A 26,023-nucleotide genomic window follows, 5' to 3' on the forward strand; every position below is an offset into this window, starting at 1 on the left:
CCAGAACGACACGTTAAATTGCTCTATATATCCATCTATATATGTATATACATATATATTTAGAAGCACATCTCTGAGGCAGAGACAATAACTTGTATATAAAAGACAAGAGAGACACACAATATACATATATATCTATATATATTTATATATAAATGTATATATGTATTTTTTGTATATATGTATGTATGGATACCTATGTGGCATATAAAATAGTGAATGTAATTTTATTCACATGTATGGCCGGCGGCCAATCCGTTTTGCCCCGCGGCCACAAATTGCACAGCGGCGGCAGCAGCAACAGCAGCAGCAGCAGCAGCTAGCAACCCCGGAACCCCAGAGAAGGCGCACCTCGATGCCACAGCCCAGGCCAAAACCAGCTGAATGTATGTGTGTGTGTGTGTGTGTGTGTGTAGTATGGTACATTATATGGCAAAGGCAGCAGAGAGCGGGGCAGAGAGTTGAAATCCATCATTGGCGCATGGCCGGCGGCAACATTTGGGTTGAAATATTATAATTACAAGCGAACGCCCCAGGGCCAAGGAGAGGTGAGGCTCTGGCAGCCAGCAACGTTTGCGAGCGTTGCCATCGCGTGTCTGTCCGTCCGCTCGTCCGCTCGTCCCCCTCGTCCCCCTCGGTCCCTCTGTCCGTCTTGTCGTCTCTCTGTCTATCTGTATCTCTATCTACTCAACAAAGCTGCGGATATGGATACTTAGTTGGCCGCTATAGCAGCTATTGCTGTTGCTGTTGCTGTTGCTTAGTAGTTGGTGTTGCTGTTGTTGTTGCTGTTGCTGTTATTGTTGTTGTTGTTGGTTGTTCGCTTGTTGTGTTTACGTTGCGGCTGATAATATGGCGCGTAGTCGCAGCAGTTTGTTGCCTCCGGCCTGGCCGCATTGCAGCATGTTCGAGCTGCAACATGTTGCATGCAACCGCAGCATGCAAACCACTATGTGGTTTCAGCTCCTTTGGACTGTCATTGTCCTTGCGCGTTGCCTGTTTGTTGTACATTGGTGTGCGTGTGTGCGTGTGTGTGCGTGTGTGTGCTGGTGTGTGTTTAGTTGCTGTTGGTTGTGTTTTGTTTTGTTTGCTCAGGTGACAGCGTCAAACGGGGGAGCAGCTGAACAACATGCAGCAGCAATTTTTTTCACATGTGCGCTTCATGCTATGATATGACTAGACTATTCAATATACCCTGGAAATGTAGTGGAAATGAGGAGTAAATAAGAGTGAAGAATCGTAGACTAACTGAGGCTAAGTTTTAATATCATCGATGATCAAAATCTCTGGTTAAATTTATGATATTCTAAAGCATTCTAATGTCTTAAATGGTTTATAAGAAATATTTACTGATAGTACTGTTATCAAGGTATCATTCCATTCCACTATTATCTAACAGTGTATTCAATATATTTACTTTTTATTTTTACTATTTATCTTCTGCCTCTCTCTATCTATCTATCTCTCTCTCAATTACGTGGTATCCTAGTGACACAAACTAGATTCGAGCTTTCTCTTTTGTTTGCCCTCGTACTTGTTGCACTTGTGCTGGTGTGGGCGTGGCAAGAATAAAACAAAATGAAACACAAGCAATAACAAGCATCGCCCACATTGTTATTTGAACGTGTGTTAAAGGCGGCAAATTGGCCAAAATGAGACACAAATGCATAGCTAGGCGGCAACAGCAACAGCAACAGCAACAAAGACATCGTTGACAAAAACTTGCAACACACACATGTTGCATAGCAGCAGCAGCAGCAGCAGCAGCTGTCTCTCAAATTACAGTGCATATCTATATACACACACACACACATACATGAATATATGTATATGTACATAATGCATAATTTAAAAATAACAAAAAACTGGACATCCTTCGAGTTGGCCTATAATTATGTTTGGATATACGAGAGCCAAGTGCCACAATCACAGCTCATAATTGTCCCCGAAATGTTGCTGCTGTCGTCCAGTGACTGTGGCAATAGCAGCAACAGCAGCAACAGCAGCAACAGCAACGGCAGCAGCTGCCAGGTGACAAGTCCTCAACGGACTTGATGCTGCCTGCATACCCTCATTATATGCAAAATGCCAAAATGCGGCCTCCAGCTACTTAAGTTTAACTTATTTTTAACTTCTACATATAATTTTTGTTGTTGTTGTTGTTGTTGCTGTTGTTGCTGCTGTCGTTGCCTGCCCTGGGGCAGTCTTAGTTGCATGTTCGACGCAATCCTTTTCCGCTCAGCATTCAGAGTTCTGTGGCAAATAAAGAAACTGGTCCCATTCATAACTGGCGGCAATTTAGCATTTTGCATTATATTTCGCTCAGTTCTCATTCCGATTCTTCATCTCAATCTCTCGCTCTCTTCCTCTGCAGCTCTTCCAGAATATCAACTGTCAGTTTTCGAGCTCAGTGCTCAGTGCCAGCGGGCTAGTTTGTAAATCATTAAAAATTATGCACACACACACATGCATACACACACACACACACACACACAGACACACACGAGCTCAATCGAAGACTTTTGCCAGAAGTTTTTAGTCACCATTGACAATGAAAACTGGTTGGGAATTATATGGCTTAATGGCAAATGTCACGCACGACTCAAATAGTTTATGATGAGTCGATTCTGGGCATCTGACTGGAATTGCTCTCTCCACTGCACTGGCTACCTGTGCCTGGCGTGTGCTAGTGCAATCATATGATGTCAGTCGCAGTGCTATAGATTAGACAGATGTCAAAAATATGTGTGGAGCTAAGACTAAGAGTTGAACCTGGCAAAAGGTAGGCATGAAAACTGAAATATTTAACAAATTTCTCTGGCTTGGTGTGTGAACAGGCTAAAATGAAAGATTTGAGCGTACCTCTTAGCATGGCTTTACTGTAGACACATAGCCTCATTCTAGTCTTTAGCGAAAGTCTTTGACAAGCTGTGTAAAGTGTGGATAGAGCTTGTCAGGCTGGTGATTCCAAGGTCTTTAAATAGCAACAACAACAACGGCCTTTTATTAAGATCAATCTTTCATTAATTCGAATCGTTCTTCATTTTGACCTTTAGTGAATGACAAATAGAGAAACTGTTCAAGGTAAAAATTTCTGCTGACAATGGAGTTGCCAGTTTAAGCTGTTGAATAGAACAGATTCTGTTATAATATTAATAAATAACTGTTTAATTGCGAATGAATAAGATATCTTAAAGCCAAAGGCGCCAATATCCAGAGCTCAACTTTTTCTTAGTTTTAAGTTTATATAAACTCTAATATCTAATAAATAAATAGATTTCTTATTAAATGATTTATTTTTATAAGAAATTTACAACAATGAAATGAAATTGTTAAAAAACAAATGAATTATTTAAAATTTAAAAAAAAAATTCTAGATGATCCACAAAATCTTTTTGATGAACTCTAAATAAATTTTAAGATTTTTGTACATAAAGTATTTATGAATTTCATTAAGCAAACCAACATCTAGAGATCCTATAGAAAACATGTACCAATTATATAAAAAATCCTTGGAATCCAGTTCTGTAGAACTTTCTTATACATATAGAGTTTCCATTTAATGAGCACTCTCCATGGACTACAAATATTTGCAAATAGTGTTTAAATGTTATATGAAATGTGTGAAATATGAGTTTTTGCCATTTGCTGTTTCGACGTTAATATTATTTTTGTACATATACACATTATATCCTTATATATGTTTTTTATATTTGTTGTTGCAGTCAGTCGTGCGTTAAAAATTAAACGCGAATTTTTCAGGCCGCGTTGGCAGCGCAAAAATGGCATCATTAAGTAAAAGACCTGAGGGCAGGCATTGTAAATTTTATGAGCCTTTTTTTGTGTCGTTAATAATACAAAAAATATACATATACACATACAAATGCAAACACCGCTGTGTGTGTGAGTGTGCTATATATAAATAATAATAATAATAATGATGCGTAAAAAAGTACGGAAATTCTGAGCAACATATGTTTGAAGGCTTTCAGGCGAACCATTTCATATGCTCGCTCTCTCGCTCTCTCTCCCTCTCTGCTCTCCCAATCTGTCTCTTTCTCTCGCGCTGTTCCGTTTGCTGTTTGTTATTATTTATTGATTAACACGCAAAATGCACGAGCCATGGTGAAAATAAAATAACTACATACTTGAATAAATATGCATTTCTGCGCCCAGCTGCCCTGCTGGGGTCAGTGGGCGTGGCTGCGTGGTTTGTGGCTACTTTAAAAACCCATCAACAATTATTACTGCAGCATGTGAGAGAAATACATCTGGCTGTCGACGCTGATTTTGTAGACTTGCCTGTGTGACTGTGTCGGTGTGTGTGTGCGTGTGCGTGTGCGTATGTGTGTGGCCACGCCCACGACTGCCCCCACCCACTGGCCCGAAGCGTTGCAAACAATAAAGCATAAAGCGCGCCGCGCACATTTTGTCGAATTATTTTGTTGCCAGTTGCTGGCGGCTAACTGCAGCAAATTGGCTTGAAATATTGGTATTGCCATATGTATGAGCACTGCTCTCTCCCTCGCTCTCTCCCTCTCTCTCACTCACTGCTGTCCCTCTCACTTGCTCTTTGTGTGGCAATGTGTGCGTGAGCTTGTGATTAAAAAAATATTTAAAATTGCAAAACCCAAAGCGACGTCATCGCAGCCCAAAAAAGCAAAAGCGAAAAAAAGAACAGAAAATCGAAAAAGAAGAGTAGCAATATGAAAGCCCCGTTTCGCTCTCATGTGTGTGCGTGTGTGTGGGTGTGTGTAAAGCGTTGCTCCAAAACAGCAACTGTTGCCATAAGAAGTAATAAATGGCAAGCTAAGTGGCCTGCGCGACGCTGAGATACCCTAGAGAAGAACAACAACAAATTTCTCAGTAAGCCAAAATTTAGCTTAACTTTGAAGCTGTGTCTCTTCTAAGTGATTAATAGTATTTTGTAGCTGATCTCAGCATACCCTTTGGCCGTGTTGCTCCACTATAGGGTAGCACAATAATGAACTAGTCCTTTGCCCAGTTTCCTGCCTTCACTCCGCCAACTCGGCTCCATTTCACAATGAGTGAAATGAGCGATAAAATTGCAACAATTTCCACTGGCAACGTTATTTTGCTCGTCGCCTCCTACACTTGCTGCTGCTGCTGCTGCTGCTGCTGCTGCTCCTGCTCCGTTGCCGTCTCCTGCTCGTTGCTGGTGCGTCAACGTTGGCGTTAGGCGCTGCCTTGTGCACCCGTTGCTCTGATAAAATATGAAAAATTGAAATGTCACTGGGCAGTGAACAATCATTGGAATCGCTCACATGAACACACACACACACACACACACACACAGACGTGCACACACATGTGTTGTTGTTGCAAGTTGCAACTTGCAACAATGGCCACTTGTATGCAAATAGCGCAATAATATGAAGTATGTACAAAATTAATTTCGCCCGCGGCTCAGTTGCGGCTCGGTTAACAATTGCCAATGAAAAATGATGTGACATAAATGCGTGTTGGCTTAAAGGGTTGAGACAGGCGGCGGGGGGAAGGGGTGCTGTGGAGGCTGTGGGTGGGTGTGAGACTGTGGATTGTGAGTGGGTTTATCTGGGGGTGGAGGAGTGGGTTAAGAGCTGGCACTCATTTTAATTACAGCTGCCTAACTGCATGCCCTACTGTACTTCCACTTCGTCGCGCTCTCTCGCTCTCTCTCTCTCTCTCTCTCTCTCTCTGTGCCTCTCTCTCTCCCTGTTTTGAAATTCCGCCTACGGCGTATTTATCACAAGTTTTTCTTTGCACAGCCTTAAGGCAACTACGAAATATTTCAGCTGCCCGATGTCGACGTCGTCGTCGTCGTCGTCGTCGCCGTCGTCATCGTCTGGAACTGGAACTGGTTCGCCTGCGGCATTGTTGCCAGCGACGTTTCTGCTGCTGCCGTCGCTGCTGCTGCTGCTGCTGCGGCTGTTGTTGCTGTTGCTGCTGCTGCTTCTTTTGCCAACGCGTCAAAGTCTCAGCGACGCTGGCGCTGCTGCTGCTGCTGCTGCCGCTGCCGCCGCTGTTGGTTGCCTATGCGCACAAAGTTTCATTTCGTTTTGAGCCTTCCGGCGACTACAGCAGCGTTCTATGCTTTGTCATTAACACAAACACACATACACACACATAGACACTTACGCAGTGCGAGCGCAGAGAATGAGAAGGAGAAAGAGCTAGAGAGAGAACGAGAGAAGACGCGAAACAAACGCACTTGCATAGCGTTAAAAACGGAAGCTGCTGTTGAAGTCTGATGCTGACTTTGACACTTGCAGCGCAGTGTGTGTGTGCGTCTGTGTGTGCGCGTGTGTGTGCACACATATGCATGCTCATTAGTAATTATGTGCATAAGTATGCTATATATAAATGATCATGACAGTTAGAGAAGCGAGACAAAAATAACTGTGATAAATTTAATGTCTATTAATAAATATACTCGAATTTTGATAAATCAAATCATTAGCAACACACCTAAAAATTAGTTTTAATGAAAAAAAGAACTAACCATCTAACAATCGCAAATCGAGCCAATTCTTCAAACAAGATCTGAGTTCATTCAAACGAAAAACCAGTTATATGAAGTAAACCCTCAGGCGCAGAGCTGGCTTCAAGTTTCCAGGGCTTACGGCATGCTACCCTGTATGAGAATTAAATATTTGCAGTCAATATACGAATATTCTGCAATCTCTATATATATCAATTTAAAAATTCTTTTATATTGTCTCAAAATTCGAATTAAGCTTTGTTTTCATGTTTGCAAAATAAATAACTGGATATAAGCCAAAATAATTATCTTGAGCAGTTGCTAATTTGCAATGATTTATGGCTTGTCCAAGTACATATCCAGATATTTGCACATACATATTTGCATTTGTATGCGTGTGTGTGTGTGTGTGTGTGTGTGTGTGTATTGCTCTTGCATTGATTACCCATCAGAACAATCAGAACTGTCGCCATTTCACACGCCACACGCAAGTCCAGTTACAAAGTTAATTGCAGCAGCTTAGTTGCAAACAACAACAACAACAACAATGGCAACAGCAACATCAATGGCAACAGCAATAGCACATAAACCGGAAATAGACTATTAAACGTTCACACGCAAACAAACACACACACACACAAACATGCTCCAACGTACATACACACACACACACATACACATACACTCAAACACTTGCAACTGGCAGTCATATGGTGGGAAAAGTCAGCAGGCAACAACAGAAACGACAACAACAACTAAACAATCATTTGTTGTAGCCACTTGTGTTCGCGCTCTCTCGCTCCCTCTCACTCTCAGTCTCTTGCCGCTGTCGCTGCCTCTGCTGCTGCTGTTGCTGCTGCTGCAGCTGCTCTCTCCAAGGTCGCCATTTGCTAAAGACGTCAAACGTCAAACATCCGACACAACCTGCAACTCGAGCGCAGCTCGAAGCCAACAACGACTTGCAACGCGCACGTCAAGCCACGGCAACATTCTAATAAGCTAATGTAAACAACTTTCAAATTAGTTGAATTCAATTAGTTTTTAATTGGCTAGCCCCTTGCTTGAAACTAATTTAAATTCAATTTAATTTCAATAAAATTGGATTAAACAAAAAGAATTTACAACATTTAAAATTCAAATATTTCTAATGAGAAATCATCGATTGATGATTCTAATTAGAATACGAATATATATATACTAATTGGAGTATATGAATTGGAGAGTTCAATACTTCATTCGTCAATTCTTATAATCTGCTTTAATCACACATTTCCCGTTCAACTCCATGCACATAATCCACTTATCATATCATAGTCGAGTCCTCGTCTACCCCAAGACCCAATACAATCCCATTTGCTGCTTGCATAGCCTGCGGGGCAAGCGCGTTGGCCAGCATCGAACATGTTTGAGATGGAGTAAAAGCCAGTTGGAGCTCGAACAGGGATTCAGTTCACAGCGAACGCTCGGCGCGAATGCAAGTCAGGTAAAAAGCAATTGAGAGGCGCTTCAGCGATTAGTAGGCAACAAACGGCGGGCGCGACAACAACCGGAAACCGGAAGTAAACATTTTAAGTGAATTTGAACACTCTGTTTAGTGTGCTGTTTGCTGTTTGGTCTGTGTGTGTGTGTGTGTGTTTCTATAAAGCCATTTCAATTGGCAATGCGCTTAAATTAACATTAGAAACGGAAATTAAATGCTAGCCAAATAAAATATATACACAAAGTCAACAACAAAGCTAAACTAAACTTGAAATCCAAACAGCATCGATCTATATTTGTTGTCTACGCGCGCTGTTGCATATAAAATAGTTAAAGTGCATTTCCTAAATATACCGACTTTTTTGTGAGTTCCATTTGCATTGTATGTGTGTGTGTGTCTGTGTGTGTGTGTGGGAGAGTGAGTGGTGTGTGTGTGTGTGTGGTTTATATATGTCTATGTGTGTGTTTTGCCTCTGTTTTGATCTCTATGCTCTAGTGTGTGCGTCCTTAAGATGCAACAGTTTATTTTGATTTTCTCAATGAAATTTGTTATTAAATTCAAAGATTTTTTGTTGTTGTTATGGAAAGTTGTTGAGTTGTAGCTCTCAAGAAAATGTTTTAGTTTCTACAATATATCTTTTAATACATATATTTATCATGCTGGCGCCCAAAGGGCTTCAATCTTTGCTAGCCTGAAGGCCTTTTAGCTGATGATCTTGACAAGAGTTTAGGCAAACATTTATTTATATTCACGTAAGATCTATCTGCCTCTCTCTATTTTTCACTGTATGCTCAGGCTCAGATCTTGATGGTCTTTTATAATACTTGGCTTTACTATCGGCATTATCTTATAATATTCATATATTCATGTTTCGTTTCTAGAACTCCATTTGTTGCATTGGATCAACGATCACCATTGACGGTGGAGTCCTCGTGTCCCAAGCGGTAAGTAAATTCCAACGCTTCTCTAACAGCAAACCAAAACCTCTCAATCAATCTCTCTCCTACTATCGCTCTGTATATCTCTCTGCCTGCCTGCCTGTCTGTCTATCTAAGCCAATAAATTAGTTCGAAAAAGATTCTGTAATAAACGAATTTTGAGCACACATAAAGGCCGTTCTCTGCGTTGCATGCCACAGAGAAATCTCTTTCAGCATTTTTTGTTTTTTGTTTTTGGTTTTACCCCCTTTTATTGTTGTTGGCGCCGCAGGCTTAACTGATTTTTCGTCTCTCCCACAACTGCGGCATGCACATGCCACATGCCGCATGCCCCATGCCCCATGCCGCATCCACAGCCACAGCCAAGTCCAAGTCCGAGTCCGAGTTTGAGTCCGAAAATTGTGTGCCATAAACGCAGACGTTTTAAAAATTTGATGCGCCTCAAGTGCTGCTCGGCCCGCACCAAAGGAGAAATAAACAAAAGCACGAAGAGCAAAACAAAGTAAAAAAAAAAAAAAAACGAAGCAAAATGAATATAACAAAATACAACAAAAAAACAACAAAAATTGTACCAAGCCGCGGGCATTTTTCGACAAACTTGGCCCGCAGCTGAGTTATGTGTGTGCGAGTGTGTGTGTGTGTGGGTATTAGTGTGCATTGGCTAAAGATGACGGCAAAATGAGAGCTGCGGTGCGGTGCGGAAAGGTCACATTATTTTTTTTCCATACCTTTAAGGCTATAAAATACGTTGGCTGATGAGGCAACCGATTGGAGAAGGGGCAAGGGGCGAGTTGGGGAGAGGCAGGCTGCTGCGATTGACCGGCTGTTGTTGTTGTTGTTGTAGCGGCTCGCTTGCCAGCCAGCCAAAAACTAAGCGGTGGGCATGGCCAAAATGCCCGCCAGCCACAAAGAGTCCACATGCAACAAAACAACAACAATCGCAACAGCAGCAACAGCAGCAACAGCAGCAGGAGAAGAATTACAAAAACAACAGCAAATTTGTTTGTTGCCTTCTTTTTTTGTTTTGGCCAAAGTTCCAAAGTTCAAAGCGTGGCCAAAACCAAAATCGCATTCAAATGAGGCCAACAGCACAAAAGCAGCAGCAGCAGGCGAGGCTTGCAAAGGGGGGGGGGGGGGGGGGGGGGGGAGGGGGGGCCAAGGAGGCGGGCAATGTTTTGTGCGACCTTCGCCAGTTGCGACAACGGCGACAACTGCTACCAGCTATTGTTCTCTCTCGCTCTCTCTCTCACACTCTCTGCATCTATCTCTTTTCTCTATCCATCTCTCTCTCTACATGCAACTGGTTTAAGCGGGAGCGAAGGCGGCGGCATTGGCCAACGCCAAGTAAAGTCAAAGTCGTTTGTGTTGTGGCACAATAACAAAACGCAGCTGTATTTGTGGCTGCCTGCCACACGTGCCGCCGCTGCGTCTGTGGCAGCCACCAAAAATGTTGCTCTCTCAATTGGCAATTTGTATGCGTTGTATTTAAAATACATTTTCAGTTTGCCTCCGCTCGCCTCTGATTTCGATTACAGGCAAGAGTCAAAGGATCAGGTCAACTGACGGCGGTAATGAAAGGGGCGTGGCGGTGGCTGGATAGGAGGGAGGGGGGGGGGGGAGACTCTGCATTTGAATGCCCATTCAAATTACTGTTGCCGACGCCGCTGCTGCTGCTGCTGCAGTTGCTGTTGCTGTTGCTGTGGCACACAAAGCGCTTAACGCGCTGTGTGTTAATTAAGCTGCAATTGGGCATCATTACCAGCAACAACATTTGCCAACATTGGCAACATGGCAATTGCCCGTCGACGGACGCAGGCTAACGGCCAGCTGAAGCAGCTAGTGTGGCTATAGAACGACTAGGAGATGCCCTAACTTTACAATCAAAATGAAATGTTGTTGGTGATGCGAGCTTAAGCAATACAAGACTTGATATTCTTGGTTCCTGATGCTGAGAGTGAGAGAAAGAGAGAGAGAGAAAGGGAGTGAGAGTGAGAGAGACGGAGATGGAAAGAGAGATAAAGAAAGATAGAGAGTAATATGCATTTATCATTATAATTTTAAATTCAAATTAAATAAAATTTAAAAAAATACGTTTTATATATTTTGAATTAAATAATATATACATGTATATATATTCAGGCTTATCTCTTTTTAAATTTAAAAAAAAAATGGATGAAAATATTCACATTTTTAAGCAAATTTTAACAAATTTTAAATAATTTGAAATATTTTTCAAATAAGAATAATATAATCTATAAAGGAGCCAGCCGATTTTTTGTTGATTTTCTCACCAAACATACAATCATTTAAATGGGTTCGTTTAAATATAAAACAGCCTCAGTGGCATAGTTCAACTATCTTTCAAACTAACCTTGCGCTCATCCAATAATATATGATAGAACGTCAAATTGAATGGAGATTCAATTCGCTCCACATTTTCGATACAATGCACACAAGAATACATCAAAATTCGAACAGGAAAAGCTCTGTCAGTCAGTCAGACAATCTTTACAAATCACACCATAAGCGCTATATACCCTTTGAAAAACGTAGCTTGAAGGGTATGTGGTGGAAAGGCAATTGGAGCTGGTGCTGCTTTTACTGCTGTTGCTGCGGGTCGCTGCACCTGCGTTTGCATTTGTTCCACTTGCTGTCGATTTGCTTTGTGTTGCCTCTGCTGTGAGTTGTTGCTGTTGTTGTTGTTGCTGTTGTTGTTGTAAATGCTGTTATTGCAATATGCACACGCAAATTGCGCCAATTAGGAAATGCGCATTGCCTGCTGCCAGTTGCCAGTTGCCAGTTGCAAGCGTTGCAAGTAGCATTTGCCACTTGAATGGCTGCAACTGCAACTGCAACTGATGCTGTTTGAGCTGCACTCAACCGAATGCATTCTTGTTAATTTCCATGCACACTTGATTAGCCCCCAACGAATAAATGAATAAGCGACGCCGCAGCCAACATGAATAAATGAACTCAGGCGCTTTGCGATCGATTCGAGAGAAAAAGAAACGAATTCGATTGCAATTGACAGCCCAACTGAGTTGAGCTGGTTGAGTTCTATGTTTGAGTTATAGCTAGCAAAAAATAAAGCAAAATACAATTAATTTCTATATACAGTTACTCTATAATATTTGTGCTCTATATTTCAATTACTTTGAATATCCATTGCTTTCTAAGTCGATTAACTTTTAATTGTATTACTCTCTAAGTCTTGTAATCTATATTAAAAATTTGATAATGAATCTGAAGTCAGCATAAAAATTACCATCGGGCTGAAAGTTCAATACATAGATAATATAATTAACTAACATAAAGTGAATAGATTATTTGAAGAGATAATTCAAGAAGCAAAGGTATATTTTGCATCAACAAATAAATAAGAATGCCATTATATGTTTCTTTTTTTTTTTTTTTTTTTTTTTTTTTTACTATTTTAAAATTGCTTCTCAAATTATTCATTTATAACTATCAAAAATTTTTAGGAGATCTAGTCTAAAATTTTTGTAAGTTTTTAGTAGTTTAACGTTTGACGCCGTAATAGAATCAATTTAAATATAATAAATGAGAAACTTTTGCTTTACTTTTTCTTTATTTCTTTAAGGTTAGCAATTTTAAAAATGCATATTTCGCAATTTTATATATACTTAAAATATTTTATACAATTTTCCCCTTTCGCAAAATTTAAGCTAAATTCAATAATAATTTTTTTTTTTTTTTTTAATTTCAAGCATTAAAAATTGTCAAATATTTCTCATAAAAATCAGCTTACAGTTAGTTTAGCTGCATATGGTGAACATTGAATTGGTTTTATTTGATTTTTGCTGCATATAATTGACTTACCTCGGCACAATGGGGCGTATGCGCAATTTTTATTTGTTGACTTTATCTTGCTGCTTTATCGTCTTCTGCTGCTTTAGCTGCTTGACTTGCAATTCAATTTTTGAAGATTTAGCTATGAAAACACTGGTGTATGTGTGTGTGCGTGTATGTTGTCTGTGAGTTTTTGTGTAATGTTTGCTCTGCAACGCAGCCCAAGCAATCGCATGTTGCCAGCTTTCCAGTTAAACCCATATATAAAATATCTATGTATATACATCATACATCCATATATATATATAATGTGGCATGTGTGGCATGTGCCACATGTGGCATACACCCAGCCACATGCTCATTCATTCCGTTCAGCTTTTGGCATATGCAGCGCAATCGTCGTTTTTATTTAATATTTTCTAATAAATTTTTCAAAGTTTATTTTTGAAAGCCTTGCAGCGTTTTAATATCTGCTACACTCGACTCGACTCGACTCGACTCCAACTCAACTTTTGCCATACACATACACACAGACATACAGCGCATATATTTGTACAATTTGGCACACACACACACACACACACACATACACTCACAGACATTCTGCAACTTTTGCTAGCAAATTTTCATAGGACTTGCGACTGATTTCCCATATGCGCCGGCGACTCTCTGCAACGGCTTCAGTTTTTCGTGGCCTTTTGTAACATGCTGCTGGCTAAGTAGAGGAAGAAGCAGCACAAGTTTTCTCATGTGCCGGCTGTGCTATGTGTGCAACAAACTGCGTCCTGCTGCCAGCTGCCTGCTGCCTGCTGCCTTCTGCCTTCTGCTTGGCTCTGGCTTTTTGCTTTTGGCTTTTTGTGCGCCTCCCGCGTCCAAACGAAAATACAGAGAGAGAATAAAAAAAAAAAAAAAACTTTTTCATTTGCCTACTCATCAGCGTTTTGATTTTGGCCGCCAACTTCAGTTGCCTTAGCTCCCCAGTTGCCCCAGCTCGGCTCCCCATTTGCCCGTTCGCAGTTTCCACTCGACACTTGAGGCATTGGATTCTTCTTAAAGTGTCCTGCGGCCATTTGCGTGATTTGTGTGTGTGTATGTATGTGTGTGTGTGTGTGTGTGTGTGGGTGTTTGCAGTGAAGCATATACGAGCACTTTGTGTTTGTCTTGCCAACATACACAAAACCTGGCAGCCCTGGCCCCGCCCCGCCCCCTAGCTGGGCGTAGACCTGACTCTGCCAGCCCTTAACTACATTTTACTTCAACCCCAAAACTCCACGTGAACTCCCTGCCTATTACAGTTAGTTGGTTTTTGGCTATTGCAACTAATTGAAGCGCATTTTGGCGGCAACGTGTTGCAACTAGTTGTTGCAGCAGCAGCAGCAGGAGCAGCAATGCGCACCTTCGAATGCTCCTGCTAGTTGCATGCAAAGTTTCTGGTGGCATTCCAAAGAGTTGCTGCCCCCTGAGCCCACCCCCACTCATATGAGTGCAACAGCAGCGAGGGGGCGTGGCTATGGCGGGGGCGCGCATAAAGAAGAGGAGCGAAGCTGCCTGGGCCGGCGGCATTTTAAAATTGAGATAAGGTTTTGCCTCGCCAAACTTTCGTTCGTTTCTGCTGGCGCTGGGAACTGGCTCAGGATTTGGTTTTGAGTTTGGGGTTTTTTTTTGGGGCTTTGGGGGTTTGATTTCGTCTTCTTCTTCTGCTGCTTATTCTCTGTTGTTTTTGTTGCTATCGTTGTTGTTGTTGTTGTTGTTGCTCTGTTTTATGCGTTGTTTTATGCTGCCGCAGGGAGCCGCAACTTAGGTATGATATCTTTAAATGCAGACACACACACACACATGCAGCTCATATATGAGTGTTGTGTGTGGGTGTAAGCCAAAACGGACATCCAACTTACCTCTAACCAAAACCCAAAGTTTTCTCTCTCTCTCTCTCTCTCTCTCTGTGTGTGTGTGTATTGTTTTGGGGCAATATACCCAGACCAGAAAGCAGAGAACAGAGCTAAAGCTAGAGTCGCCGTCGACGTTGGAGTCGGAGTCAGAGTTGGCGCTGGAGTCGGAGGCTGAAGTCGCCTTGTCGTGGTTACAGCCAATGCTTCATGCTCTTTTGTTGTTGTTGTTGTTGCTGTTGCCGTTAGCGCTGCAAGGATAAATGAATGAGGAGACGAGCATACACACACACACTCGCACACACCCACACACACACACATGCAACAGCAACAACCGCCGTAGGAGCCAAGCAGTCGAAACCCAATCTCCGAGCACCTTTGCCTCTATATGAGCGCTGCTCCTGCTGCTTGGCTCGACTCACTCTGCCTTAGCTCCTGCTTGTGCTCGTGCCTGGGCTTGGGCTTGGGCTTTGGCTTGGGCTTGGTGTTGCTGTTGGTTTTGGTTTGGTTTGGTTTGGTTTCGTTTCGTATCCATCCATGATTTCCGCACTAATTCCAAACGATCGCCGCTGGCGAAGACGAGCGTTTTGCCCTTTTTCGCCCAGCGAAGCCGGCATGCACGCAAGGGCGGCGGGGCATGGGGGAGGGGGAGGGGCTGGGTGCGGTTGCAGGTCGAGCAGCGCAGGACACACTGTCTGGCTGGCCTTTGTGTGCGGAAGGTTGCCTGGCCGCAGGACATTTTGTAGGGGTTACATAGTCAGCGTCAACGTCAACGTCAACGTCAACGTCGTCGTCGTCAACCTCTGACGCTGCCGCTGCTGCTGCTCTGCTGAGGTGTGTATCACTAGCTCTATGTTGATCTATGTGTGTGTATGTGAATGTGTGTGTGTGTGTGTGTGTGTGCACTTTAGCTCATTTCTTGGCTTTTGTTATCGCTTTTGTGTGGGTTTTCGTTAAAGGTTGCCAGCAGAATGGGGGCACTGGCAAGGACCACAGGACTACAGCCAATTGCTGGGGCGGCCATGTCGCATTGAGATTGAACAGCTTGCGGCTTGAGGGGCAACCGAGCAGTCGACCAGCCGAGCAGCCCAGCATCGGAGCAGGCTGTGTCGAGTGAGCCGGTGCCAGTACCGTCCACCTCTTTAGCCAGCGGCCAGTTTTGTCTATGCTACGAACTCTGCAAAATTATTTGGGCCGCAAGCAATGCAGCAGCAGCTGCAACTCGATAGTTTTGGCCAAAATCTGAACAATGCCAACTAATAAGCTGTCTTTTTGCCTCTCTCTCTCACTCTGTCTCACTCTGTCTCTCTCTCTCTCTATCTCTGTTAATCTCTGTGTGCCTGGCATGTGTAAAACGAAACCCAATAATGGACAAAATGCTAAGCAATATGCAAGTGGAGCAGAGGCCCGAGTTAATGGCAATGCCATTAAAAGGCAAGCCAAAGATGTCAGTCATGAAGATGATGGCCGATGGGCGGCGGGAGAGGGAGGCGGGGCGAGCGCAACGCAAAGGGGGCGTATTATGGTAGCCACAACAACGCCCACTCGAAATGCAAATGTAGCAGCCACAGCAGCAGCAGCAGCAGCGGCAGCTTGACAGGCATAGACTGGAAGCATAGGCTAAGGCAGAGGCACAGGCACAGGCTGAGGCACAGGCTCAGCTCTTTTTAGCCAACAACAACAGCAGCAGCAACAACAACAACAACAACAACAACATTTGGCAACAGCAACGCTTCAAAATTTCATGCTAAGCTGAAGTGTAACCAAAGGCGCTGCAAACAGCCTCTGCCTGCTCGCACCCACACACACACAGACACAGCAGAGATATCTATGTCTCTCTCTCTCTCTCGCTCTCTCTTATTCTCGCTCTGTCTGGCTGTTGTGTTGCCGCATAGAAAAGATAACGCCTCAGGCGCTATTGGACTAGAATAGGTTGCAAAACTGCAAAGCTGCTGCAGCGTGTGTGTGTGTGTGCGCGCTTATATACAATACCGTTAACAGTGGGTGTCTATGTGAGTGTGTGTGTGTGTGCGCCTGCTGCACCTGTGCCAAGCTGCCTCAAGTGGACCGCAAAGCAATTGAAATTGAATTGTTGTGTGGCACAGACCTCGAGCTGCAAGCTGCATATGTTGCGATTGTTGTTGTTGCTGCTGCTGCTGCTGCTGTTGTTGTTGTTGTTGTTGTTGTCTATGGCATTTAAGCCACATTCATTGGCCATGTTTTATTGAGCGCACTGCTTACGCTTTCATAATTGTTGTAAATTAATAAAAATGCAAAAAGCCACCAACGCGATGCAGCTCCACACACACATACATAAACACACACACTATCACAAATGTATATAGACAGAGTATGAGAACTGCCCCGCAGACATTTTCTTTAGCAAATCTTTTTTTAACCCTAGCGTTTTTTCCAACGTCGCTTTGGTATTTTTTTCGTCTCGAATAGGAATACGAATGCGAATGTGAATACGAATACGAATACGAATGCGAATGTGAATGTGAATGCGAATGCTCATGTAGTTAAAGTTAATCAAATCGTAATTACCCGAGCCATATAGCCCAAGGGCTTAAAACATTTTAAAAAGTAAACTTGTTTAGTAAATACGCTGAGTTTAGTGGTAAAGGGAGACATAGAAAGAGACAGGGAGACACAGAGTGAGAGAGAGAGAGAGATTGAGTAAAGGAAAGAGTTGGCTGGAAGGGGCTGCAGAGTCAATTGCATGCATTAACTGGGCAACAGCCAACTGGCAATTGCTCTGTGGCCTAATGCGCAGACAGCAAAAAAAAAAAACTGGTAAAACGGAATCATTCAAACGACTAATAAATGCCCTGTAATTCGATTTTAATTATCGTAGAAATGCGCTGAAAACTTTGTGTGGGGTCAACAAGATTATTATTTCTATATAAATATAAGAACATACTCATCAAAATATAAAATATATAAAATAAGATAAGATAAAATAAAATTAATATATTTTTAAATAATATATAAAATATATGTTTCATTTATTTAATAAAAATATTTTTTTATTTTAATGTTTTATATAAATAACAAAAAAATATTTTTGTCTCAATGTTTTATATAAAACATGTAAACAAAAATATTTTTATTAAATAAATGAAACATATATTTTATATGTTATTAAAAATAATATTTATTTTATTTTATTTTATATGGGATAATTTATATCCAGAAGTGTTGTGTTTTACATTTTTCATTTAAGAGTACAGGACACATTTGATACATATATTTATATGCATATTCCCAGAAGTAACAACAAAAACCTTCTACAAAAATCAATCGCTTCCATCATGCCCGTCACTCTAACTGTCTACAGGGTATACGCAAAAAAAGCATTTGTTAGCGGCGCTGTAATATTCATGAAAATGGCAAATGCAAAGGGGAGAGGGAAATGGTTAATTGGGCAACAAAGCCCCCCCTAAACTCCCTCTCAGTCATTATTTACGCCCGCCTCGCACAGGTTGATTGAGTTTTATTAATTTGTTGTCCATGACGACTGCTAATGATACGACAGCTAAAAGAGCTCAGGCTGATGATGATGAACAGCCAGAGATGGGCAGAGACAGGAACGGGAGGGAAGTAGGAGAGAAGAAAGTGAGAAAAAGAGAGAGAGAGAGAGAGAGAGAGGGAGAGACTTGATGCGATTATTACGCAAAGCGCGTTGCGCGCTTAGTCGTGGATTGCGGCTTGGTTTACATTGCGTATACGTCATTTCGGACACAGCTTGACATGTCATAATTAGCGTGCGTGTTGCCGCTGCGGCTTGTTGCATGCAGTTTGTGTGTTGCACGCGCTCGTTGACTGCGACTCTGCCGCGACTCAGTTTGTTGCCATTACGATGCTCAAATCGACGTGAATTTCGTGTGAAAATCGAGGCGCATGCCCAGCGGTCAATTTGACTGTGCTGTCAGAGCCACGGCTGCTCCCCTCTCCCTCTCTCTCGCTCTCGCTCGCTCGCTCGCTCACTCTCTATCTATCTCTCTATCTCATTTTTTAGCTTCGTCGTGGCTGCAACAGCAGCTGCAGGCATCCTATGTCTGTTTGTGTGTGTGTGTGTGTTGTGTGTGTGGGCTCCGGCTAGGGTCCACCTCCACATAAGTGAGTTAAACGCAATGAAAAGCCAAATATTCCCACAGAATCATATGAAATACTTTGCCTTACATACAAAATTTTTGCTCTTAACCAGGCGATGGCTTACAGCATTTTACCTGGGCATTTGCTGTGTCACGTTTCCAACTCATCGCCCCTCTTACTCTCCCTCTCCCTATCCCACTCTCTGTGTCGTCTGTCTGCCTGACCTGCCCCGCTGGGGCTGCATGTAATCCAAGCTGCAGTCAATTTTTGTTTGGCCAAATTGGTTCTCATGCTGCGACCAGCTTACATAAGCTCATCATGTCTGCCTCCTGCTCCGTCTCCGTCTCCGTCTCCGTCTGCGTCTCCACCTCCATCTCGTTTCGATTGTTAACTAATTTGTCTTGTTTAACCTTTTTATTGTAGCAAAAAATGCGATATGGATCGAGAGCGCGAAAGAGATGCAAAGGGCCTCGAGCCGCGCGACTTATCCTCCACGGGCCGCATCTATGCTCGCAGCGATATTAAAATCAGGTAAGAGCTGGCTAGCACCTATCCCACCTGGACTCCAGCAATTTACACATTGGTTTTCTTTTTTGTGTTTTCTTGTTTGTGGCACATTTGCAGCGCTTCCCCCACCGTTTCGCCAACGATCTCAAATTCCTCATCGCCCACACCGACGCCGCCCGCCAGCTCCTCTGTGACGCCGCTGGGCTTGCCTGGGGCGGCGGCGGCTGCAGCTGTGGCCGCTGCGGCAGCGGCTGCTGCGGGCGCCGGACCCGGTGGCGCCTCGGCCGGGGCCAGTTCCTATTTGCATAACCACAAGCCCATCTCGGGCATACCCTGTGTGGCGGCCGCATCGCGGTACACAGCGCCGGTTCACATCGATGTGGGCGGTACGATCTACACGAGCTCCTTGGAGACGCTTACCAAATATCCCGAGTCGAAGCTGGCCAAGCTCTTCAATGGCCAGATACCCATTGTGCTGGACTCGCTGAAGCAGCACTACTTCATCGATCGGGATGGTGGCATGTTTCGCCATATACTTAACTTTATGAGAAACTCAAGACTATTGATTGCCGACGATTTTCCCGACCTGGAGCTGCTGCTCGAGGAGGCGCGCTACTACGAAGTGGAGCGTAAGTATAGACAAACTTCTTTCCCCCCCTCCGCTTTTCCAACTATTCCTCTAACCGCATTTGACCTGTTGCTAATTTGGCTATCTCTCTCTCTCTCTCGCTCTCTCTCTCTCTCCCTATCATTTTGTGGCCGTCGGCAGCTATGATTAAGCAGCTGGAGAGTATGCGCAAGGAACGCGTACGCAATGGCAACTATTTGGTGGCGCCACCCACACCGCCAGCACGTCACATTAAGACCAGCCCAAGGACGAGCAATGCGCCCGAGTGCAATTATGAGGTGGTCGCATTGCACATCTCACCGGATCTGGGGGAGCGCATTATGCTGTCGGCGGAACGGGCCCTGCTCGACGAGCTCTTCCCGGAGGCGAACCAGGCAACGCAGTCGAGTCGCAGCGGCGTCTCCTGGAACCAGGGCGACTGGCGCCAAATCATCCGCTTCCCACTGAACGGCTATTGCAAGCTGAATTCGGTGCAGGTGCTCACACGGCTGCTGAACGCCGGCTTCACCATCGAGGCCAGCACCGGGGGCGGTGTCGAGGGGCAGCAGTTCTCCGAGTATTTGCTCGTCCGTCGCGTTCCAATGTGATAGGCTTCATGTCCAGGTCAACGTCTGCCTCAGCGTTCTGGGCACTGTGTAATCGTAATCTTTGTGCGCGTTGCGCACTAATTGCTTCCCCTTAGGGTGGTTTTTGGGGGGTTTCGACAAGGGGGTTTCGGCGGGCAGGGCAGGGCGTGCCGCGGGTGTGGGCGGTACGTGGGGGAGGGTGTTTGTTTTATTTTTTTGCAAATTTCTAAAATCCAAATGTTATTTAATGTTTATATCAATTAGGTTTTTTGCCGGAAGTCAACCCGCGCAGGCACACGAATACACCCACATACACGCACATAGACACACAACAACAATATTCGTGTATTTCTTTAGCATTTAAGATGAAGCCCAGGGCCCCCAGCACTGATTTGTTTATGGCCTACGTTGAGTAGTTCCGCATAGTTCGGCATATTTAAACTAGTTTCTGTTGTTTTTAAGTAATTCCCATGATTAAAAATACTTTCTATTATTTAATTCCATAACAAAAAAGAAAACTAGCCTGATAGACACCTCCCGGGAAGTGTCTTGAAGCATATCTTATAATACGTACACATATGTAGCTATCAAAAAGAAAGAAAGCAAAAGTAAAAGAAAATAAAAAATCAAAATGAAATGAATAAAAACAAAAGCAAACTAAGCAACTATATTGATTAAACTCACAGCAATAGTTTTGTAGTAAATAATTGATGTAATTGAACTTTTATGAATGTAAACTATGGATTAACTTTTCAATATACATACATATACAAATACATATACATATAAATACCGACAAGCTCTACAATATGTGCAAAGTATAAATACTCAAATGAAAAAAAAAACAATTGAATAAATAAATAACAAAAAAAAAAAATTTAAAACAGTTTGCGCCCACTTTTAGCAAATTCCATTAAATTGTCTAATTGCGTATCTCAAAATAAATAAAAAAAAAAAAAAATTAAATCAATTGAAAATCGAATCGTTTTATTTAAATTGTCAACGGTTGAGATTCATATAGGCGCCATCTAGTGTTCAGTACATCTAACACTGGCGCCATCTTCTTAGCACAAAGTAGTTGCATCAGCAATACAATAGATGGCGCCAACGCATGGCAGTTAAGCTATTAATTTGAAGCACCATTTAAACTTAACTGCTAAACTTGCTCTCTCACTTATGCTCTGGATTTTGAAAAAGTAAATGTTTTGTCAACCAGCTGAAATTTCTGTTCGCCTGGTGCTTTAGCTGAATCTGAGTCCGAGTCGCGTGAGCTGAGCTCAGTGACGTAATTGGCGGCCCTGACGGGTATGCAACAAAATTTTTTAATTGCTAATTTTTAACTTTTTTTTTTTTTTTTTTTTTTGGTTTATTAAGTGTAGAAACGGTACAATCAGATATAGTACTTTAAGAACACATAAATATACATAAAGTTAGAGCCAAACCTCACTCAATTTGTGAGGACAGAAAAAAAATGAAAAATAATAATAATAATATTTATTGTATACCCATTGTTTTGGCAAAGCCCTGCCGTTTAAGTCGTCTTAGAGGTCTGGCAGATGTTAGATCTCTTGCGAGTAGGCTTTGATGTCGTACAAGTCTGTCTGAGTATCTGCTTGTGTGTTTATTTATTTGTTCTTCGACAGAATTTTTAACTATCCGCTTTAACTTAGCTCAGCTATTTATCTTGCACACGAGGAAGGAATTTGATTTGATTGACTCCCACACAAATATTCAAGAATCCAATACTGTTTTAATGAAGATCGATAGGGTTCGTACATACGTTGCTATCCAATATTATCCGCAGATATTACACATATAAAACTAATACAAAAAATTTCGTTTTTATTTAAAAATCGTTTTATTTATTTCTATATATGAATATACATATATTTTTTTTTTAGGTACGTGTAAACTACTTGCAATTAAATTAAATTAAATTAAGATTTATATGTCCAATTGCATACGCAGCGTACTGAATCAGTGTGAAGCAGACACGCATTCAGATTAGTTGTTAGACGTATTACAATCGCATTTGTATCGTTTAAATTATGTACATGTTTATCTTTGTTCAATATAAAGTAGACTAAGGCTTAGGATTAATTACATTTCAGTTGTAATGTGCCAACAAATATTCGAAATCTTTAGGAGAATTGCATACTCGATGATGCATGGCACGCTCGGGATTTATTTGTTTTTTGTTTTTGTGTTTATCGAAATTAAATTGTTTTTGTTTTTTTTTTTTATTTTATATGAATTTTTTGAGGCCAAAAATACAAATGTATCAGATTCGCGTCTATAATCAGATCAGTGGCCCGCAATATCGAACGAAGTTTTAAAAATTCTTAAACAGCTATACTATTTCCTAGGAACTATATCACAGTTGGAGACTACAAACTAGAAGCCTATAACTCTTAAAAGATACCTATGTCTATATATATATATATATGTATATAGATAAGATATTGATTTGATACAACTGCGAACTAGAAATAACTTTAGCTTAGTGGGTCGTTCCTTGCACTACCAAAAACCTGAAGCCCAATCAAATAGATCCTGAGATCCGATTCGATTGTGATTCAAGTGCAAGTGCTGGTCGCGCAGGACGTCTAAGAAATGCACTATCGGTGTTTTGATCTCGTAATTACATTGAATCTACAAGCGCTACGTAAAATATACAACTAGTTCTCTACGTATCTAAAGTTGTTTGATATAGAGTGGGACATATAGATACATATGTATATATGGAAAGGTCTTGCTAAGTACGCTACAGTGTAATAACGAGACTTTACATTCAAATAGGGGGAGTTTGGTTTATACAACTACAGACGAATGGGGTTTTATCTATGATAACAGCATTCAGAAGGCACGCATCGGCAGCAACTGCATCCGCAACTGGCGATGGCTTCACAAGGCACTTGGGTACTACGTGGCAAGATTGATATCCAAAAACGGTTTGTTACATTCTGGCAGTATGTATGTATATATGTGTGGGTGTGTGTGTGTGTGTGTGTGTGTGTGTGCGTGAGGGTGTGTGGCTACACTCGCGTCTCGGTGCTGCGACTGCGCAGCAATTGCAGCGGCTGCAGCTCACGTTGCGTATCGTTGTAGTACTCATGATCGGAGCTGGTGGACTCGCTGCCCGGCATCTTCACCTCCATGCTGCCGGGCACACCTGCCACAGGTATGCCAATGGTTTGGGTGGGAATGGGCGCCTCGCCAGCGCTGAGTGCATTCAGCAGATACTCTGGATTATCCACGCTCACGGGCACCTGTTTCGGAGCAAGATAAACTTCAATTAGTATTCAATTCACACTTTAAGCTTACTCAATTCTCTACTTACGCCTATCACATCGATGTAGCCCGTGGCTGCTGCCGCCATGTTGTTGTTGGGATTGTTGCTGTTGTTGTTGTTGTTGCTGCTGCCATTACTCTGGCCAGTGGGCATCAGATAGTCATCCTCATCGACTGGCAGATCAAGTCGCAGATTGCCCACGCCCACTTCGCGGGCATTGGAGTCGGTTTCGTCATCCCCAACGCCTCCGCCACTGTTCGAATTCTTGTTGCTGGGATCCTTGCAGTAGCGATTGAGCTTGGGTATCTCGTCGGTGCCATCAGTGCGATGGCTGGGACCGGGCGCCGCCTTGGGCTGCAGATAGTCATCGGCCTCGACCAGGGGCTCCGACCCATCGGTGGTTGGCGCCAGCTTGCGTATGAGATCCTTTTCATCCTGGCTGGTGTAGGCGGGCAGCCTGGTGAACTTATCGCCGGGTATGACCAGGAAACGGCCCGGATCACGAGCGAACTCGGCAAACACGTTGGTCAGCTGCTTGAACGTCGGACGCAGATCGGCGTCCAGCTGCCAGCAGGAGAGCAAGGTGCAGTAAATGTCCAGGGAACAGATCTCGGGCTGCTCCAGCTTCAGGCCCATCTCGATGAGATCGGGTATATCCTTGGCCAGTATATTCTCATGTGGCCGCTGGCCAAAGGTCAGCAGCTCCCAAATCGTCACGCCAAATGCCCACACATCCGACTTACTGGAGAAGATGCGATGCCGGATGCACTCGAGCGCCAGCCACTTGATGGGCATCTTGCCACCGGCCGCCTTGTATTCATTGGACTCCAAGCTGAGCAGCTTGGCCAGGCCAAAGTCCGTAATCTTCACCAGCGATGGCGTCTGCACCAGGACATTACGTGCGGCCAGATCGCGATGCACCAGCCGCCGCTCCTCCAGATAGGACATGCCCTTGGCTATCTGGGTGGACCAGTTGAGCAGCGCCTTGGATCCGATCTTGTCCCGATTGTTGCGCACATAGTCGAGCAGGCAGCCCAGCGGCATGAGCTGTGTGATCAGCATCATCTGCGAGGACATGCAGACGGCCAGCAGCTTGAGCAGATTGCCGTGCTCCACAGTTGCCATGGCGTAGGCCTCGTTGAGGAATTCCTGACTGGACTCGGCGCCAGACGTCTTGAGCAGCTCCTTGATGGCAACAGGTATCTTGACATTCTCGCCCTCCGGCACCCAGACACCCTTGTAGACACGTCCAAACGCGCCCATGCCCAAGACGCCGCCTTTACGCAATTCCGCATCCTTGACGATTCGCAGCTTGCTGAGATTGGCGCCCATGTTGGAGGGACGCAGCGGCTCCGCGTCATCGCAGCCGAAGAATACTTTGGCCAAATCGTCGGTCTCCTTCTTCTCCTGCTGCTTCTGCCGGCAGATGTAGATGATGACGCAGAGCACACAGAGCACAGGTATGAAGACGGCCACAAAGATGATGATGATCATGTTCACATTGAGGTTGGCGGTCACCTTGGAGCCGCGTGGCGGACTGGACACGCAGTGCGGTCCAATGAAGTGCGATTGGTAGTTGACATGCGGCTGCTCCGCCGGGCACTTGGAGGTGCAGTTGAACATGGTCGAATTGTCGTAGACCTCGCCCTCGGCAAACACCTTGAAGTTGACACAGGCCAAGCAGTCCTCCGCGCCGGGACCCGTGCAGCCCTTGCACTCCGGATGGCAAACGAAACACTCGCGCCTCTCCTCATCCGCATAGTGATCGCTCGGGCACTCGTCCTCGCACTGCTCCAGTCGCTTGTAGCGCGCGCACTTGGAGCAGACCTGCAGATGGAAGCCATAGTTGGTGCACAGCTCGCAGCGCGGATGGCACTTGCGACAGATGGCCTTGCCGGCCAACGGCTTGAGCGAGCCCTGCTCCTGCGGATGCACATACTCCCAGTAGTAGCCGTCGGGGCACTTGTCGTCCTTGCGCAAGCAGCGCTCCACCGTCGCGTCCGCATTGATGATGGCCAGATTGCACGTATTGCAGGCGCCGTGTCCAATCGTGTTCTTGGGTCCGGTGCAGCCCTCGCACGTCTCGTGGCACTTGCGGCAGATGCCAAAGTCCGCGTACTTGTCATCCGGACAGACGGTCACGCAGTGCTGCTCGTCGCGCACATGAACGCACTCGTCGCAGTGCTCGGCGCCGGGGCCGGAGCAGGTGCGGCACTCCGGATGGCATTTCTTGCAGGTCTTCGAATCGAACTGGTAGGTGCTGCAGAGTGAGAGAGAGAGACAGAGAGAGGGGGAGAGATGTTAGTAAAGCGTTAAGGCAGCCAGGGTGATTTGCTACTC

General features: G+C 43.9%; 2 protein-coding genes across 5 annotated transcripts in view; one reads left to right on the forward strand and one right to left on the reverse strand.

Annotated features, from left to right (window-relative positions):
- The first annotated feature begins 7,915 nt into the window (after positions 1-7,915).
- twz (BTB/POZ domain-containing protein twz) lies at positions 7,916-21,239 on the forward strand. Of its 3 annotated transcripts, none has more exons than XM_018010075.2 (5): positions 7,916-7,961; positions 8,840-8,902; positions 19,114-19,221; positions 19,315-19,826; positions 19,967-21,239. In XM_018010075.2, exons 1-5 carry the CDS (start codon positions 7,951-7,953, stop codon positions 20,410-20,412), a joined length of 1,140 nt encoding a protein of 379 aa, XP_017865564.1. In that variant the 5' UTR covers positions 7,916-7,950; the 3' UTR covers positions 20,413-21,239. The 3 variants fall into 3 exon arrangements, with proteins under 3 accessions (XP_017865564.1, XP_017865565.1, XP_017865566.1); XM_018010076.2 differs by having other exon boundaries at positions 7,929-8,321; XM_018010077.2 differs by having other exon boundaries at positions 7,929-8,037.
- A 974-nt stretch (positions 21,240-22,213) lies between these two features.
- The window catches only part of Egfr (epidermal growth factor receptor), a 44,573-nt gene continuing 40,763 nt past the window's right edge, over positions 22,214-26,023 (reverse strand). For both annotated transcript variants that reach the window (XM_018010052.2, XM_018010051.2), the window contains exons 5-6: positions 23,732-25,943; positions 22,214-23,660 (exon numbers count right to left, since the gene is read on the reverse strand). In XM_018010052.2, coding sequence (XP_017865541.1) covers positions 23,427-23,660; positions 23,732-25,943 — 2,446 coding nt within the window. In that variant the 3' untranslated portion in view covers positions 22,214-23,426. The remainder of the gene's footprint in view (positions 23,661-23,731; positions 25,944-26,023) is intronic.

Source organism: Drosophila arizonae, chromosome 5 (genome assembly GCF_054131065.1).
Source record: "Drosophila arizonae isolate 15081-1271.41 chromosome 5, UAZ_ARI_1.0, whole genome shotgun sequence".
NCBI classification, from domain to species: Eukaryota; Metazoa; Arthropoda; class Insecta; order Diptera; family Drosophilidae; genus Drosophila; species Drosophila arizonae.

Coding starts and splice junctions, on each gene's coding strand:
- twz (XM_018010075.2), top strand. Junction 19,222..19,314: donor CGCAGCGATATTAAAATCAG/GTAAGAGCTGGC, acceptor GCACATTTGCAG/CGCTTCCCCCACCGTTTCGC. Junction 19,827..19,966: donor GCGCTACTACGAAGTGGAGC/GTAAGTATAGAC, acceptor GGCCGTCGGCAG/CTATGATTAAGCAGCTGGAG.